The sequence below is a fragment of the Haemorhous mexicanus genome, chromosome 19 (genome assembly GCF_027477595.1).
Source record: "Haemorhous mexicanus isolate bHaeMex1 chromosome 19, bHaeMex1.pri, whole genome shotgun sequence".
Lineage (NCBI taxonomy): Eukaryota > Metazoa > Chordata > Aves > Passeriformes > Fringillidae > Haemorhous > Haemorhous mexicanus.
This window is the reverse complement of record NC_082359.1, coordinates 11,808,953-11,825,660: the sequence shown is the minus strand read 5'-3', so window position 1 is coordinate 11,825,660 and position 16,708 is coordinate 11,808,953. Positions and strand designations below refer to the sequence as shown.

The window sequence follows — 16,708 nt, the reverse complement described above, 5'->3', positions numbered from 1 at the left end:
GAATGCAAGAATTTGCTGGTATTTGGACCAACTTTGTTATCCAGTTCAAATTTATAAGTTACTGTCACCTAATTCATCCTCAGTAATTTGGGAAAAAAGTAACTGAGTTTTACCTCTTGGGATACACTTTACATAAAATTTTATCCCTCCTTTGTAAATGTTAAGACTAAATTTCAAAATATTTTGAAAACATTCCTTCACATTGATAAGCTGTTTTTTTCTAAAGTACTTGGGGTTGTGTTTTGAGGCCTTTTTTTAACAAATCCTTGCTCTTGAAAATTCTAACATGGACTTAAATTGTTCCTTTATTTTAGAGGTGTTGGTGCCATGGAAATAGTTGCTATGGATATGAAGCTGAGAGGAATGTACATAGCCAGACAGTTGAGTTTTTCAGGTGTAACTTTCAAAATTGACGAAGTTCTGCTCTCACAGGAATATGTTAAAATGTACAATAAATCTGTGAAACTGGTAAGAACCCTGTTTTAAATTTGCCTTCTCTGAGTTCTGAGAGGTTGGAGATGGTAGAAATTTGAATGCTCCTTTTCTTGTTTAGTGGGTCAGTGCTCGAGAGAGGTTTCAGCAAGCGGCCGATCTCATCGATGCAGAGCAGCGCATGAAGAAGTCCATGTGGGGTCAGTTCTGGTCAGCTCACCAGAGGTTTTTCAAGTACCTTTGCATAGCCTCAAAGGTGAAGAGAGTGGTGCAGCTGGCTCGGGAAGAAATCAAGAATGGCAAAGTAAGTTGATCAAGACTGATTTTTAAACATTTGTCTTAAATGTAAAGCTATTAGATTAAACATATATATATAATACAAATGTTTTCAGCCATAGTAGGGGCATGCTTTTGTACTTCATGGTATCTAATGAGCAGAAATTCAGGCCAAATAAACTTACAGCTCAGTCATAGTGACACTGTCTGGTATTCATTTGTCCTTCAGTGCGTTGTCATTGGCCTGCAGTCGACAGGAGAAGCAAGAACATTGGAAGCTTTGGAGGAAGGTGGTGGGGAATTGAATGACTTTGTTTCTACAGCAAAGTAAGACTGAATTTTAAAACTGTTCTTTACAAAACTAACCTTCATCCAGCATAGTGTGTGTGTGTAGTCATTTTTCCTTCTGTGTGTCAAATGTGCATCAGTGCACGGAAGGTTGGGAATCCTTTAGTAGTGATGTTCTTTATGGAAACTGCCTGTACCTAAAATCTGGCAGCACTGCTCAGGTGAGGCAGTGATTGTCTCCTGGTTCTCCTGGCATTCCAAACTGATGCTTCCAGGTGTGAACAGCTCGTACTGTTCTCAAACTGGGAGGATGGGAAGACCTGCCAAGTGTGTGCTGCATTTATACCAGAGCAAGTTACAGACCATGACTTCCTCTTTGATCAGAGGGACCAGAGCCAATCCCAAGGCTGCCTTGCTGAAAATCTTCATTTATTAACCTAATTTTTTACTTAAATTGAGCAATAAAAAAATGGCAGTAGCAATGCCACTTGTTACCAAAAACAAATTTAACAAGTTGTAACAATGCTGTAAAAGACACGTGTCCTACTTTTAAGAAGGTGACAAGTACAGTAATGTGGGTGATAATACAGAGAGTGCCCAACTGCACTCAAAAGGAGTCATTCTTCAGAGAAGTCAAGCAAGCTGTTCAATGTTACAGGTTTGTACTTTAAATAAATGCAAATTCCACTGAGCAACCCTTTTTTCTTAAACAGAGGAGTATTCCAGTCTCTTATTGAGAAGCACTTTCCAGCTCCTGACAGGAAGAAGCTGTTCAGCTTGTTGGGAATTGACCTGACTGCTCAAAGTAATAACAATTCACCCCGAGACAGCCCTTGCAAGGAGAACAAAGTAAAGAAACGAAAAGGTAGTGCTGGAGTTCCTACACCAATGCCACAGTGAAAATGGCAACTTCAGAGCTGCCTAAGAGTGAACTTTGTGTGGAGAAAAAGGGAATAGCTCTACAGTCATCCTTGAAAGGCAATGTATTGCAGATCTCTTAAGGCTGTTGTTAGAAGTTTCCATTAATAGATGTTATATTGCTGATAAGCAATATAGCCTGTAAATTTCAGTTCATTTTGCTCAAAATTGGGTTGATCTGCTATGGAACCATATCTCAAAATACCTTGTCTCTGTCAGATCACTTCCTGATGTAGTCACTCAAGTAACTTTCTTCATCTTGAGGCTCAATGAAGAGAAGCCTAATACCACCCCCTTCCCAAACTGATTATCTTAAAAATTTGGGAGAGCTTGCTTAAAGCCTAGATTCTTTTTAAAAGTTCTGTTTTCAAAAGTTGAATTTTTTTTTTTTTAGTTTGTATGGTAAAACAGACCTCAAAGTGTGTAGACTACAAAGTTAAGCTAACTTCTCTTTCTTGTGGGATGATGGAATTAGGTGAAGAAATAAGCAGAGAAGCCAAAAAAGCCCGCAAAACAGGTGGCCTTGCAGGGAGCAGCTCTGATGAGAGTGAAAGTGAGTCTGATGCTTCAGACAATGAAGAAAGTGACAATGAGAGCTCCAAATTTCTGAGTTCTGGAGATGATGATGACTTCAACCCATTCAGAGATGAATCCAGTGAAGATGATGAAGATGGTAAGACACTCTAAGTTTCATCAAGAAAGTAGCTGTATTTGCAGAGAGTAAGCAGAAGATCTTCCCAAACATTTCAGTGAGCCACAGATGAGTGTTTACTAAGCAGGGAGTTAAGTTCCAGTGGTGTGGAATTAGTAGAATTTAAAATTAGATTTTTGTACACTAGAGTTCAGACTTTTGTAAGTCACTTTATGCAATGAGAATGTATTTGTTTCAAAGGGATGGATGGCTGCTTAGTAAATGTTTGAAACTTTTATTTAACTTCAGATCCCTGGTTGATTAGAAAAGAGCATAAAAAAAATAAAGAAAAGAAAAAGAAGAAGAGCATAGACCCAGATTCTATTCAAAGTGCCTTACTAGCCTCTGGTCTGGGATCCAAACGACCCAGCTGCTTCACTTCCACTGTTGGAACCACCACTTCTAGTACCAACACGTCTGGTAAGAGCAGCTTTCTTTGATGTTGGTTCATTTCCTAGCAGTTAGGCAATAAAATTCTAAATCTCAAAGAGTCTTTCTTAACTTTCAGCAAACAGTAACACAAACAGCAGCTTTGTAACGAGTCAGGATGCTGTTGAAAGGGCCCAACAAATGAAAAAAGAACTGCTGGATAAACTGGAAAAGCTGGCTGAAGATCTTCCACCTAATACACTGGATGAGCTTATAGATGAACTGGGTGGTCCTGAAAATGTTGCAGAGGTAGGCTGGTGATCACATATTAAGAAAAAAAGTATGTTTTTAAAGAGGTTGTTTATCAGTTTTAGGCAGTGATCTCAGGAATGAGATCAGAGGTTACTCTGCTGATGCCTCTCAATAGAAGAGAAATTTGAATATTGTGGTAGAATACAGGGAGAGCTCTGAGTGGGTGGACACATTATTGAGATTTGATAGCTTCTGGTTGGATAAATCACACCAGTTTCTCTTGTTTCACTGTGATCTGTTTCTCTGACTGGCTATAATCAATTTGCTGCTGGTGTGTGTTAAACAGACAGGAACTTTAGCTCATCCTCCAAGGCAGTGGAGATCAAGAACCTTTATGTGTTGATGAAAAGCCTGATTAATTAATCTCTCAATAACTTCAGGAGAATGTTTTTAAGCTACCTGTTTTTATCAAATAGCAGCATCAGTGTGATTTAAAAGACCCTGTTAAAATCAGTGGCAGCCTAAGCAGTCTGTTTAGCTTATTTTCTTAGTGCTGCTGGTAAATCCCTTCTGAACAGTGGCATAATGCAACATCATTTCTACATAGATTTGCTCTGTCATATTCCACATAGCAGATAATAGTAGTTTTGCACTCAGAGTGAATTACTGAGTGTTTTAATGTGGGTGCATGGATAAAGAATGCTGCTTGGAGCTTTTGGTGCTGGGGTGGTTTTGGTGTTGCCCCCTGAGCTTGTGTTCCCTCCCCTCGGAAGATGACTGGCCGCAAGGGCAGAGTGGTGAGCAACGATGATGGCAGCATCTCCTACGAGTCAAGGTCTGAACTCGATGTGCCCGTTGAGATCCTGAACATCACAGAAAAGCAGAGGTTCATGGATGGAGATAAGGTAATCTTTGAAGAGAGAGATTCTAGACAAATGTGGCAGATGCCATAGTAACTCTAAGCTATTCGTCAGTGACTGGCAGGTAGTGTAAGTACTTGTTAAGAAGCACTCTGCTGGTTTGTTTTTGAAATCAGTGTGTTTAAAGGTCAGGCTGTAGTTTGGGTGACCTCTGTGGCCTGTGCTTGAGTTGCACCCCTGTGCCAAATTGAAAGCTGGCACCTTTAAGCTGGTTTTGTAAAACAATGCATGTTTTACACATAGGTTTGTGATTCATATCTTTGATTCATTGGTCTGGGTCACTGTGCACCTCCCCTCCCAGGAGGAAATAATTAAATTGGGAAATGGGGAAGACCACTGTATGAAAACTTACAGTGAGGGGTGAAGGGTAAAGGTGGGGCCTGTTAAACCCTAACAAGGATTGAGAAGTCACACTGGGAGGAGTGGTGACTTCTGCCCTTAATGTTGCACTCTGAAGGAAAATCCTGACCTGAATAATTTTAGAATTGCATCTGCTAAAAGAAGTTGGAGGAGAAAGCCCTTCCCAGTGGTTCACTTGGGCTGTGCTGCCACAAGAGGGCAAATGGAGTAAATGTCACTGTGCATGGAACTTGTGTGGTCCCTTGTGACACTTGAGGGTAAAAACTTGGGTTCCTGTAAGTGATTTGTGCACAGTCCAAACATTTACATTCTTTCAAGGCAAATGCATTCAGGCATGGAATGGCTGGATCCTCTTCCCTGTACAGCATTAGCAGCAATATTTTGTCTTTTCTGGTGTTTGCTATTGGAGCAAGCCTGTGTCCCTCCCCTTTTCCTTCAGAGTACAGGCCAGTGTCAGGGAGACCTGCCCTCTGGGATGGCAAGTCTTTGTTTGCACAGAGAGTTACTGTTGAAAAGTAAAGCAAAACCCCCTCCTTTCACTCAGAAAAGTTCATTAGCATTTCTAACTCTGATACAGAAAGCCACACCTTTGCTGCCTTCCCTCTGCCTTGTGAGTAACAGTGAAACCATTCCAGACCCATGTTTGGTAATAGTTGTAAAATGAGAATTATTTTTTTTTTTTGGAAACTGAAGCTTGATCTTGGATTTATTGCTAACTAAGAGCTCTTTTCTCAATCACAGAACATTGCCATCATCTCAGAGGCTGCCAGCTCTGGTATCTCACTGCAAGCAGACCGCAGGGCCAAGAACCAGAGGCGGAGGGTTCACATGACCCTGGAGCTGCCGTGGAGCGCGGACAGAGCAATCCAGCAGTTTGGTAAATCACTCACTGTGTCCTGTCCAGCAGATCAGGAATAATAACTGAACTTACTGTAATGTGGAAAATCAGATGGAGTAGGCATCCTCCTAAGGACTCCTCCTGTCTCTTGTACCCATGAACAGAATCTGCTTTATCTGTGGTTGTAGCTACTGGTCTTGAAAGCTTTGAAAGAGACCTCAGAAACAAGCCTAGGCTGCAGCTTTGGAGTTTTATTCACAAATGAAGTGTCTTTACAGAAGTTGCTACAACTTTTAGAGTGTCTCTGTCCTACCTTCTGTTTGCTGTATTACAGCAGAAACTAATTTTAAGCAGGATTAAGTTTTACCTTTTTTCCTTGCTCTTCACCATTTGTATTTTAATAAAAAACTATTCAGTGATATAGAATTTATCTAATTTACATGCTTCTTCTTAATTATCCAGGAAGAACTCATAGATCCAACCAAGTGACTGCTCCAGAGTATGTGTTCCTCATTTCTGAACTGGCAGGAGAGCAAAGATTTGCATCTATAGTTGCAAAAAGACTGGAGAGTTTGGTAAGATGTTTCAAGAGGTCTGATCCTTCCTTTGAGAAAATACGACTTAGATTTCTTTTTCTTAAAAATTGTATCTAATGACGATGTGTCTTAACAGGGAGCCCTCACCCACGGGGACAGACGGGCCACAGAAACTCGAGACCTCAGCAGATTCAATTTTGACAATAAGGTGACAATTCTGTTTCTGTTGGAGAACTCATGCTGTGGTCCTTACTCCACAGCTGACCTGTTGAAGGTTCCTCTCCATCCCTTACCTTTAACTCTATCCCTTGCTGATGAAAGGCCTCTTTCTGTAACCCATAATTCTTTTTGTGAAGCCATGTGGAACTCACGTGTGTAAATCACTTTTCTGCTCTTGCAAACAATCAAAGTCTTAAGTAAATGATGTGTGTCCTTTAAGCCATAATGAAAGATTAATTTGGCAGTTCTAATTAAAAATTAAGACTGGGCTGTTTTCAGTTATAAACTATGCTACATAAAGGTGATAAACAATTCCTTTCACTATGGCACAGAAAAGCTTTTAATTGTGAATTATAAATACCTGTTAAACCATGCGTGCCTGGAGTTGTGTACAAACACTGGATGGCATTGACAGAACAACTTTCTTTCTTACACAGTATGGCAGAAATGCTCTGGAGATTGTTATGAAATCCATTGTGAACTTGGACTCTCCAATGGTCTCACCTCCTCCTGATTTTCCTGGAGACTTCTTCAAAGGTAAGGCTGTGACAGCTACCTTTTGATCCTTCTCCAGTACACAGAAAATAGAAATTCTGTTAGAGCTGTAAAACATTGTTACAGTTTAAAATGATCAGCTGAGACAGATGGGAGTAAACGCCCAGTGAGAGTCTGTGCACGTTGCTTGAATGTTGAAGTTCACACTTGAAACCAGATCTGTGAACTCTCAGTGTGAGGAATGTTCTGTATCTGCCTGGCCAGTGTATTATAAACAGATTTTTGTCTTCATTTTCCCATTGCCTGTTGGAACTGTTTTTGTGCATGGTGCCATTGGTGCTTTCTCCTGCCTGGGCTTCCTACAGAAGGCAAAGCTGTGTCTTGCTTATTGATGTATTAGGTAGAAACTGCAAGTAATGGGAAGTGAGGGGTGTTAGAGGCTTTGGAATCGGATCCTATGGCTCAACAAGCTGTTATTTCACTGGGTTATTTTTAGATGGCAAAGCAGCTATGATTGAACCTCTTTTTCTTTCCTAGATGTTCGTCAAGGACTGATTGGTGTAGGCTTGATAAATGTAGAAGACAGATCTGGAATACTGACCCTTGATAAAGGTACTTGGGTGTTCAGTGTATCTGTAGAATATCCCTGGGAACATCTTATGTCACAGCAGTGCCTTCCCAGCAGCAGAAGTGAACTTGTAACTATCTAAAAAGTGACCTTTTTTGGGGAACTTAATGTATTCTGCATTTCTGAAAGAATGTATTTAAATAGTGTTTGTAAGAGTCTTTGAATACTGATTGAGGGCTTGTGGTTATCAAACTTAATCTTTGACCTTATACGTGTATTTCTTACTCTTTAAGATTACAACAACATAGGGAAATTTCTGAATCGAATTCTTGGCATGGAAGTCCACCAGCAGAATGCTCTGTTCCAGTACTTCTCTGACACGTTAAATGCAGTTATTCAAAATGCTAAGAAGAATGGAAGATATGACATGGGCATCTTAGGTGAGTAAATAATTTCAGAGTGCTCCTCAACTTCAGTGAGAACAGAGCAACAGAATAAAACTCTGTTTTCCTTTTCAGATTTGGGCTCTGGGGATGAGAAAGTGAGGAAGGCAGATGTTAAGAAGTTTTTAACTCCTGGATATTCTACCTCTGGACATGTCGAGCTGTACACAGTAAGTTAATCCTTTATCATCTTTGTAGGAACTAATAACATTTGCCAGTCAGTGTTTACAATGTGTTCAGTCCCCACCTGTGTAACTATTTTAAAGTTGTTCTCACTCAAATACCCTTGCACTGCTCTCTTGTAGATCAGTGTGGAGAGAGGAATGTCTTGGGATGAAGCAACAAAGATCTGGGCAGAGCAAACAGGTCCAGATGATGGATTTTATTTATCACTACAGGTAGGATTCTTCTGTCTCTTGGATTATGTTCAGAGGTTTTGGGGTCTAAACTGAAAAACTTACTTGTTCAGTTCTGCAAAATACATTGTCTTACCTTAATTTTAATTTTAAGGTTTTTATAACACTGAGTATGAAATTCTTCCTTTTATCTCCTCAGGATATTTTCTGATAGGAGTATGAGTCCAAATTAATAGCTCTTACTTAAACCTCCACCAGGAAATTGTGGTTTCACTGTGAGGTTAATGTGGATTACTGTGTTCTAGAGGTGTATCACTGCCCTTGGTTGTACTATTACACACTCTTATTACTCTAAAGAACACAAAATAATTTCATCATGTGTTAATTCAGGAAGCTTTTGGGTTGTCTTTTTTTTTCCAGATAAGAAATAACAAGAAAACAGCAATTCTAGTAAAAGAAGTGAATCCTAAAAAGAAGCTTTTTTTGATATACAGACCAAATACTGGGAAACAACTCAAACTAGAAACATGTGCAGACCTGAAAAAGAAATATAAGAAGGTAACCATTAAAGTTATGCTTGTTTTTTTAACTAAGGGCTTTATTTTTTGTATTTCTGTATAAAAATCAAAAATAGGCTTCTTTCTCCAGAACAGAGCTTTTATTTAGGTCTTTATAAGCAGGTCTACATGATTTTGACATTCCTATATCCATGTCTGAATTTCTTTCTGAATGTAAATTATCTGTGGTATGGTAATAGAAAAAAAGGGGTTCCTTAGGGTCTAGCAAGTGTTGAATTTGCAATAACTTAGGGAAACTCTCATCAGGTGGATTATTGAGAAAGCTCTGAGGTTCTGCTGTGTTTAAGCATTTTGCTCATCCTTTGGGATGGATAATTTGAAATTATAATGTAGGATGCTGTACCTCTGTACACCATCCTGATGCTGGTGCTCCCTCCTTTCTCACGATAACAACCAAATTATTTTTATTCTGTGTAAGTTTTGATGTGTTTTACTTCATTCCTGCTCTGGATGACTCTTCCAGGTACCTTCTGAGGATGCTCTGCCACACTGGCTGGAGCAGTACAACTCCTCTGCAGACACCTGCACCCACGCCTACTGGTCAGTGTTTGTGCTTTAACTTCCACTATTTCACTTTGGACTGGTTTATCACTGCTCTTCTTCTGTTCCTCTTGTACAGTCTTGTGCTTCTTGTGTGAGGGAAATTCCCCCATGACCAGTCAAATGACCCAGCTTGTGAGAAAAGATTGAGCTTTGCACGTGCCCTAAAGTCCCAAGACATGAGATGGGTGTTAATGTATAAATTACACTCAGAGTGACTCAGGAGTAGCTTGTGCTTGAAGTGTCTTCATCTGTTCTGTTATTGTAGTCTGATAGTTCAAATGTTATTGGGGGAATGTTCAGAGATGAGATGGATGTCAGAAACAGCTGTTCCTCTGCTGCCTCCTGGGTGGCTGAATTCCTGAGGAACTGCATAGCTGGTAGAAGTTTCAGATTAATAATATTGGAGCTTCTGAAGCACCCTGATCAGATGCCAGTGTCCTGTAACGTACTCCAGCTCTCAGATGACCTCAGTGATGGTATCTTTGACTCAAAGCTCTGTCTGTGCATTTTGTAGATGGTGCTTAACTAGGCCAACCCTTCCCAAAGCTTTACCATTGCCTGTGCTCAGTGTCCTTCCCTTAGTGTGTGTGCAGCCCTTCCTTGACTCTGAATGCACGTTCCATAACCACAAGTCTCATTTTTAATGAAATTAGTTACTTTCGTTTGCAGAATGGTTTTGAAAGCTTTTCTGTCTGCCTGCAGGAGAGGCAATTGCAAGAAGGCAGGCCTGGGGCTGGTCTGTGAGGTGGGGCTGCGCTGCAGGACCTACTACGTGCTGTGTGGCTCCGTGCTGAGCGTGTGGACAAAGGTGGAAGGAGTGCTGGCCTCCGTCAGTGGCACCAACGTCAAAATGCAAATCGTCCGCCTGAGGACAGAGGATGGCCAGAGGATCGTAGGTGGGTGCATGGGCTGCTCCTCTGCTGCTCCTCTGAGCAGGGGGTGACTCTGACTGCTCAGTGGCTCTGTGTTGGCAGCCACGTGGCTGAGTTTGGATGAAGGTGTTTCAAAGAGAGCAGGCTTGTCTGCTGTGGAGGGGCAGAAGTGCAGCTTTACCATCTACAATGCAATATATTGAGGGTTTCTTTTTCTGCCAGGCTTTGGAGCACTTAATCTCAGTTCTTTGGATTTACTGCAGATAAAATGCCATGCACAGCCTGCTCCAGCCAAGGTTCTCTGATATCATAATGGCTCCACTTTTCCCCCCACTTTTGGCAATTAACAGTAGGCCTTTGAAATAATTGTTTTCATGGTTTTTGAGCTACTGAAAATGTGTAGGACTTCAAGACGGTTTTCTCTTCACTAAACTTCCTAGTGAAGCCCTCAAAACAGGGATCTCAGAAACCGAACTCTCCAAATGTTTTGTTAAATCTGGACTTCCTGTGGGTGTGCCAATATCGTGGCAGCTCCTCCTCTAGTACCAGTTTTCTAGGATGTTGGAAGTAGGTTTTTCCATGTTTAAACTTCCGTGGTGATGTAACTTTTGTGAGACTGGAAAAGTAAAAGATAGCTGACTTCTCATGACAGCAGGTAACGTGAGAGTAAACGTTGTCAGGCAAAATGAGAACTTCTGTCTCTTGCTTCACAGTCTAAAGGATGTGAAGGACTGAGGAGCAGGACTGGTGGCTGTGCTGATTAGACTTGACATCAGAACAGTCATTATTGAATGTTGCATAAACTAAAGGGTGCAATCATCAGCCTGAGCTCTTAATGAACACAGCTGATGGTGTTTTTATGAAACCATTGATGTGTTGCTGTTCTCAGGTTTGATCATTCCTGCAAATTGTGTGTCGCCCCTCGTGAACCTCCTGTCGACGTCCGACCAGTCGCAGCAGCTCGCAGTGCAGCAGCAGCAGATCTGGCAGCAGCACCACCCCCAGAGCATCACCAACCTCAACAACGCATAAGAGGACAAGCCACAGGTGTTGACTTTGGTGTTTGAGGAAAAGGCTGTAAAAGCATATCACTTGCATAAAAATCAGGGACAGATTCCAAAGAAATATAACTTTTTCAGTTCAGTTGTGTCTCAAATACTTTGGGAATAAAGAGATCTAAAAAGGTTGGTAGAACTGAAAGCCAGCAGTTGTTTATGGTGGTGCATCTGTCTTTCCTTATGCTCTCTGTAGTGCTTCCTGTTTGCTTTTACTTTTGGCCTTTTAAGCTACAAACCACAATTTGTTTGAAAATGCTTGAAAATCCCCAAGCAGGCTTTATTTTTATCTTGTCATACAGTGCTCAGGGTTTAACGCAGTGCATCGATGCCATTGCTGTGGGAGATCTCGAATGCATGTATTGAGTATATATATAGAAAATATATATTGGGTTTTTCTCTTCAATTTGAGTTTATAAAAGCATGAAACCTAGAGGTTGCACATCATGCATTCAGGTTCCTTCCCAGTTTCTGTTTGACAGTGCATGTCTTTGGAAACGGGCATGGACGGCATAAACACACGAGACGGGAATTCAGAGAGAAACACAATCTTAGTTGTACAGCATTGGTTATTGCATTTTTATAGTGTTTATACCCAGGTGTTGCATTTTTTCTGGTTCTCTCCTGGGAGTTATCTATTTGAGTCTACAACATGTTCTTTTTGTGATAAACATCTTAAATTAAAATTAGTTCATTTTTAATGTATTAATGGTATTCCTAATGTGTACTGCAAAGATGGCTGGATGCCTGTTTTCCTTAAATTGAAGCATTTCCTTAATCTGAGGTGGTTATGGAAACTTAAGTGCAAATTCACTTCCATCTCGCATACAATCTTATATTTTTTACTTCATTAACATAATTTAATTTGTCACTTTTAAGATGAAACCTTACTTGAGCTGTAAATTAGAGAATGGGAAACACTTGAGGGTTCCGCTGTATGTGCTGTTTCTGTTATGTTTAATATGTTGTAAGACATTGTAGAGTTTATCTGGAGCTGTTTAAAAGAAATTGTAATGTACAAATGTGAATAGTCACTTATCTATAATATGGGTAAGTTTTGTTTTGCCTATAATAGTAGATGTTTATAAGAAAGTGAAGGACAATGTTTGTCATTTCTTGCTTGCACAGGTTGCACTATTGAAAAATTGAGATTGTATAAACCTGTCCAAAAAACTACAAGATAATGATCTTGTAGATGTCAAATAAAAATTATTGTACTAACAAGAAGTGGAGTCTTGTTTAGGCAATCACCATATTCCAAAAAAAACTAACAAGTCTGTACAATTGGAATTCGACAGGACTTGGCATGTTCAGGCTGCTTTAACCAGGCTTCTGTCTTGCAGCCCAAATCTCTCAGCTGAACTCACTCATGAGGCAAGAGCTAAACTCTGTCTAAAGCTCTGTGTGTGTTTTAAGGAAGGCTCAGTTCCAGAGCAGGGTGGCTGCAGGTGTGGCACCTCTGAAGCACTTGGTGAGCCACTCAAGGGTCAGAGAGTGGGGCAGAAGAAGGGGATTCCCTTATGGAATTATTGCTCAGTTTGAGGCTCAGTTAATGCTCCCTGTGCCAGCAGCTCGGTGTGGTGACCAAGAGAAGGAGGGAAGGGAGACTTGGCAGGGAAGGAAGTTTGCTCAATTCCCTCAGCCCCAGCCTGAGGTGGTCAGGAGGGATGAATCCCCTGCTCATGCTTGGGATAGCTGGAAGTGCAGATCTGGAATAAATCCCCTGCTCCCCATGTCCTGCTGCACCTCTGTAAATACCTGGGATGCAGGTGCTCGGTGTTTGGGGACCTTCAGTCTGCTGGGAGCAGGGGAGGGCAGCTGAGCACTGTCACAGACTGGGAGCTGATGATGCCCTGGCAAACTCTAGAGCACAGGGTGTGGGGGAGGCTGTTCCTGTGTTCTGTACCCACCAGGGGATGTATTTGGCACCCATTCCAGGAGCAGGGCTGGGATTTTGAGGAGTGTGTTGACAGATTACTACTGCAGCAGACAGCAAACCAAACTGCCAGTAACGACAGGCTCTGTGTGGCTGCTGCTTAGTTGTTACTTGCTGTAGAAACTTCTGCCATCTGAGATGGTGACATAACATTTTAGGTCTTGTTCCTCAGTAAAATAGTTCTGAGAGTGGTAGACTCACAATTAGTGATTTTTAATTTTTTTTTTTAATAATGATTTAAATACACTTGGTTCCTAAGTGCTCTTCTCAGCCTGGTGTGCTCACTTTGATTGTTGGGATGAGCAAATCTGATATTCCCTGTATTGATGAGCAAACAGCACTATTTTGCTTCAACCTTTTAAACTTCCCATGGACTTGTGTCCCCTGGAGGGGAACAAAGCTGACAGTACTTTCAAGATCCATAAGAAGTGTTCCTGTTGCAGAAATCCATTCTTCTACTTGCTCTTCTTTGCCTGCTCCTTGCACCATCACTGCCTTGGCTTTGCCATCCACTTACTAACACAGCTGCAGCCACGGCTCTGGACTGTTGTAACATCTTGAAAGTTAACATCAAAAAAAAGAAAACAGCTTTCAAGCCACAGCAATATTTTCTCTCTTGAAAATTCCTACTCGGTGCTTGGGGTGTGGATTTTGGCATTTGTTCCCTGCATGAGCTGCTGATAAAGCTTGGGGAGAAAGGGAATGTAAATTGCCCTGGATGGGGTAAGAACAGTGACTGGTGCCCCTTTGCAGCACTGCCTGTGAGACAAACATCTTCCTGGGGAGGAAAACAAGACCAATTATTGCATCATAAATCACCAGGCCAGTCGAGGGTGGTCTCTGTATTTTCCTGCTTGTGGGGTATTGATCTGCTCTGTACAAAATGAAATACAAAATGCTGTGTACATCTGAAATGAGTATAAAGCCTATAAAGGACAGAGGGCTCTGTAACAGGGCAATGCCACGTGTAAAATGGCAGCAACTTCTGTACTGTGTGGATTTTGGAATTGTGCTGCAGAAGGGGAAGGTACATACTTGAGTTGCTTTGGGAACTGAAAACCCAAATTTTGGGTTCTCTTCCAACTCCCTTGACAGCAACTCAATTATGACTTGTTAACTAGTTTCATAATTAAGATATGTCTGGCATGATAAATGCAATTATAACCCCCTCAAAACCTCCTTGCACTGCAAGTATTCCACTTTTTCCAGTGGCTGTGTGGTTCAGTGGGAGCACACTCATCTTGTAAGGACTGAAAGTTCCCCAAAGATGCAAGTTCTCTGTTCCATGTGTAGTATTTTCTTTGTAAATGGAGAAATCTCTGCAACCTGTAAACGCTTGTTCAAGTGAATTATCAAGGGGTTTTGTATTTTTCTTTTGTGTTTGGAATAACTTCACTCGACTCCCAGTGCAGTCTGTACATAAATAGAGCCTGTTTGTATATAGAGGTGTTAAAGGCTACTGAATTATTGAATGTAAATAACTCTCGTTTTCCTCTGTGGTTTTTTCCTTCATGACCTTCCCAAGATGTATTCCTATTTTCTCAACCTGCCACATGGGCAGCTTGTGTGTACTTTGAAATATATATAGAGCATATATAAACCTTCCAGGGTGTGTGTGTACATTGTAGATGTTATGTGTTGTCATCATTTTTTTTTCAAAACCTTGTTGTCTGTCTCCTGTGATCCTTTTGATGCTCTGTGGGTTTATTCTACAGTTTTAGTGTAAAATGCATTCCCTTGAGAGAAATGGACCCAATGTCTTTCAGTGGTGCATGTTCACTTAGTGGCTGTACACAGAAACATATATTTGAGTTTTCATGCAGATTGTTTCCTTCAGTCCTTTCAGTATTTCAGAACTTGAGCTTTAATCCTAGAAACATTCCTATTTTCTTCCACTTATTGGTATCCCCAGCTGTCCATTCAGTGAGCTCCAAAAACCAGAGTTCTAGAATTAAGTTCTAACATACCAAAGTCTATTACTGCTTTTATATTAAATGTGAACTGGCTTAAAAGTGCTCTAGAATGGCAGTGATTGAGAGCAGAAAAGATGTGTCTATTGTAGCATTTTCTTGGAAAAATTTTGAGCTTCCTGTCATGTCTAAATGTTCAAAATGAGCATAATGAAACTTTCTTACCTTGGGAAAAAAAAACGCAGGTTTTTAATTGCCAGTAAAAAATGATATATTTCTGTTGAGGTTGGAGATGAGTAAGAAATCCCATTAATTGTCTCTCAGTTATCCCTTGAGCTTGCAGCAGCTGTGCCGTGGGTTTGGCCCTTCCCCAGCTGCAGGGCAGGACTGTGCCCCTGCAGTTGTTCCCTGAATTCAGCGGTTTGCCCACTCTGAGCCAGGGTGAGGAGTGTGCAGCTGCAAATAGCAACAAAATTCCTCTGGTAGTTTCTGTGATCACCGTGAGCTTTAAACGGGGAGTGCTGAGAGCTCAGGGGGGTGCTGGTGTCCGTGCTGGCAGCTGCAGCCTTTGGTTCCTGCCGGGGCTGCAGGGGGACGGGGCTGGCAGCAGGAACAAAGTGACAACCATGGCCCGGCGGGACCCGGGAAACTGCGGGCTGCCCTGCCCTGGGAGCAGCGTCGGCCCCAGGGGCTGCTTCGGTTGGGGAATGAGTTTGAAAAGCAGCAACTCTCTTCTTCAGGAGAAAAACAGGGAAGAAAAGGCTGGAAGGTGCTGTTTCTCAGCCCCACTTACAACAGCTGCAGGAAGGTTGCCCCTAGAAGCTTCTGCTGAATAGAGTGAGACATAAAAACCTGCAGAGAACTTGCTGGGTCTGATGTGCTTTGCTGTTTCTTTATTGGCCCAAAATAATTTTTGAGTGAAAGGGATTTGAGGCACCACTAAGATTAAAGAATAGGAACTGGACAGGATTAAGCTGAGGCCAAAACTCATGGAAGAAATCTTTTGCCTGCTGTGTCCTGAACCAATACCCAGGATTCTGTGAACCTGGTGCCCTGTGTGTGAAGGATGCTGAGATGTCTGGGTGGAAGCTCAAAGTGAAGCATTTGGTGCCCTTAAAACAGGCAGCTAAACCAAAATACAGAAGTATGTTCAGATTTAAGTGATGTCCTGCAGTGTCAATACCTGAACCAACGTGTGTTACATTTTATTTTGTAAGAGCTGACTTTGGTTGGTGTCCCTGCACTTCGCTGTGCTTAGGGCATCACTTCAGTGACAGGGACCTTGTGGAGGAGTAGTTTTCCTACGCTTAATTTGTACTGGGAAGGATAAAGAGACATTTCTGCTGCTGTTTCTGATGCCATATATATTTATGTCTCTTCTTCCTGTCTTGGAGAAGATAACCAGGAAAATGCCAGCTTCCTTGCACTCACAGAATCACATTTTTATTTGCCAAGTAATTTGATTTATTTTTCAGTCATTGACATATTGAGTTTTATTGGAGGTGGGTGTTCACTGCCTCGGCACCTTCCCTGTACCCCAGCCCTGCAGTAACTCACTGGGAATCTGCTCTGCACAAAGGACACACTGATTTTTTGAGTAGGGCTTTGCCATTAGTACTTGTTCAGTCTCCACCTTTAATGGTTCAAGGTGACAGAATCCCAAAGCCACGTAGGATTTCAGCTGAGTTGTGTGAGGTGTTTTTATTGCCTGCCCTAATGGGAACCTTTGCCAAGCTGAAACCCTCCATCCTGCAGCCTGGGGTTGTGCTGTGTCCCAAATGTCCCCAGAGCAGCAGGACTTGGAGTGCCTGGCAGTAAAACATCAGCAGTGTTTAGAAAGATTTATACCCCCA

General features: G+C 41.6%; 1 protein-coding gene across 1 annotated transcript in view; it reads left to right on the top strand.

Annotated features, from left to right (window-relative positions):
* SBNO1 (strawberry notch homolog 1) overlaps positions 1-14,572 on the top strand; it is a 31,223-nt gene extending 16,651 nt beyond the window's left edge. Inside the window, exons 13-32 of the mRNA XM_059863820.1 lie at positions 315-468; positions 554-736; positions 938-1,035; positions 1,710-1,861; positions 2,390-2,587; positions 2,855-3,025; positions 3,114-3,283; positions 4,000-4,131; positions 5,248-5,383; positions 5,807-5,919; positions 6,017-6,088; positions 6,537-6,636; positions 7,132-7,206; positions 7,456-7,602; positions 7,681-7,775; positions 7,911-8,003; positions 8,382-8,519; positions 9,003-9,079; positions 9,785-9,978; positions 10,844-14,572. Of these exons, the coding sequence (XP_059719803.1) occupies positions 315-468; positions 554-736; positions 938-1,035; positions 1,710-1,861; positions 2,390-2,587; positions 2,855-3,025; positions 3,114-3,283; positions 4,000-4,131; positions 5,248-5,383; positions 5,807-5,919; positions 6,017-6,088; positions 6,537-6,636; positions 7,132-7,206; positions 7,456-7,602; positions 7,681-7,775; positions 7,911-8,003; positions 8,382-8,519; positions 9,003-9,079; positions 9,785-9,978; positions 10,844-10,986 (2,641 nt within the window). The 3' untranslated portion in view covers positions 10,987-14,572. The remainder of the gene's footprint in view (positions 1-314; positions 469-553; positions 737-937; positions 1,036-1,709; positions 1,862-2,389; positions 2,588-2,854; positions 3,026-3,113; positions 3,284-3,999; positions 4,132-5,247; positions 5,384-5,806; positions 5,920-6,016; positions 6,089-6,536; positions 6,637-7,131; positions 7,207-7,455; positions 7,603-7,680; positions 7,776-7,910; positions 8,004-8,381; positions 8,520-9,002; positions 9,080-9,784; positions 9,979-10,843) is intronic.
* The last annotated feature ends 2,136 nt before the right edge of the window (positions 14,573-16,708 follow it).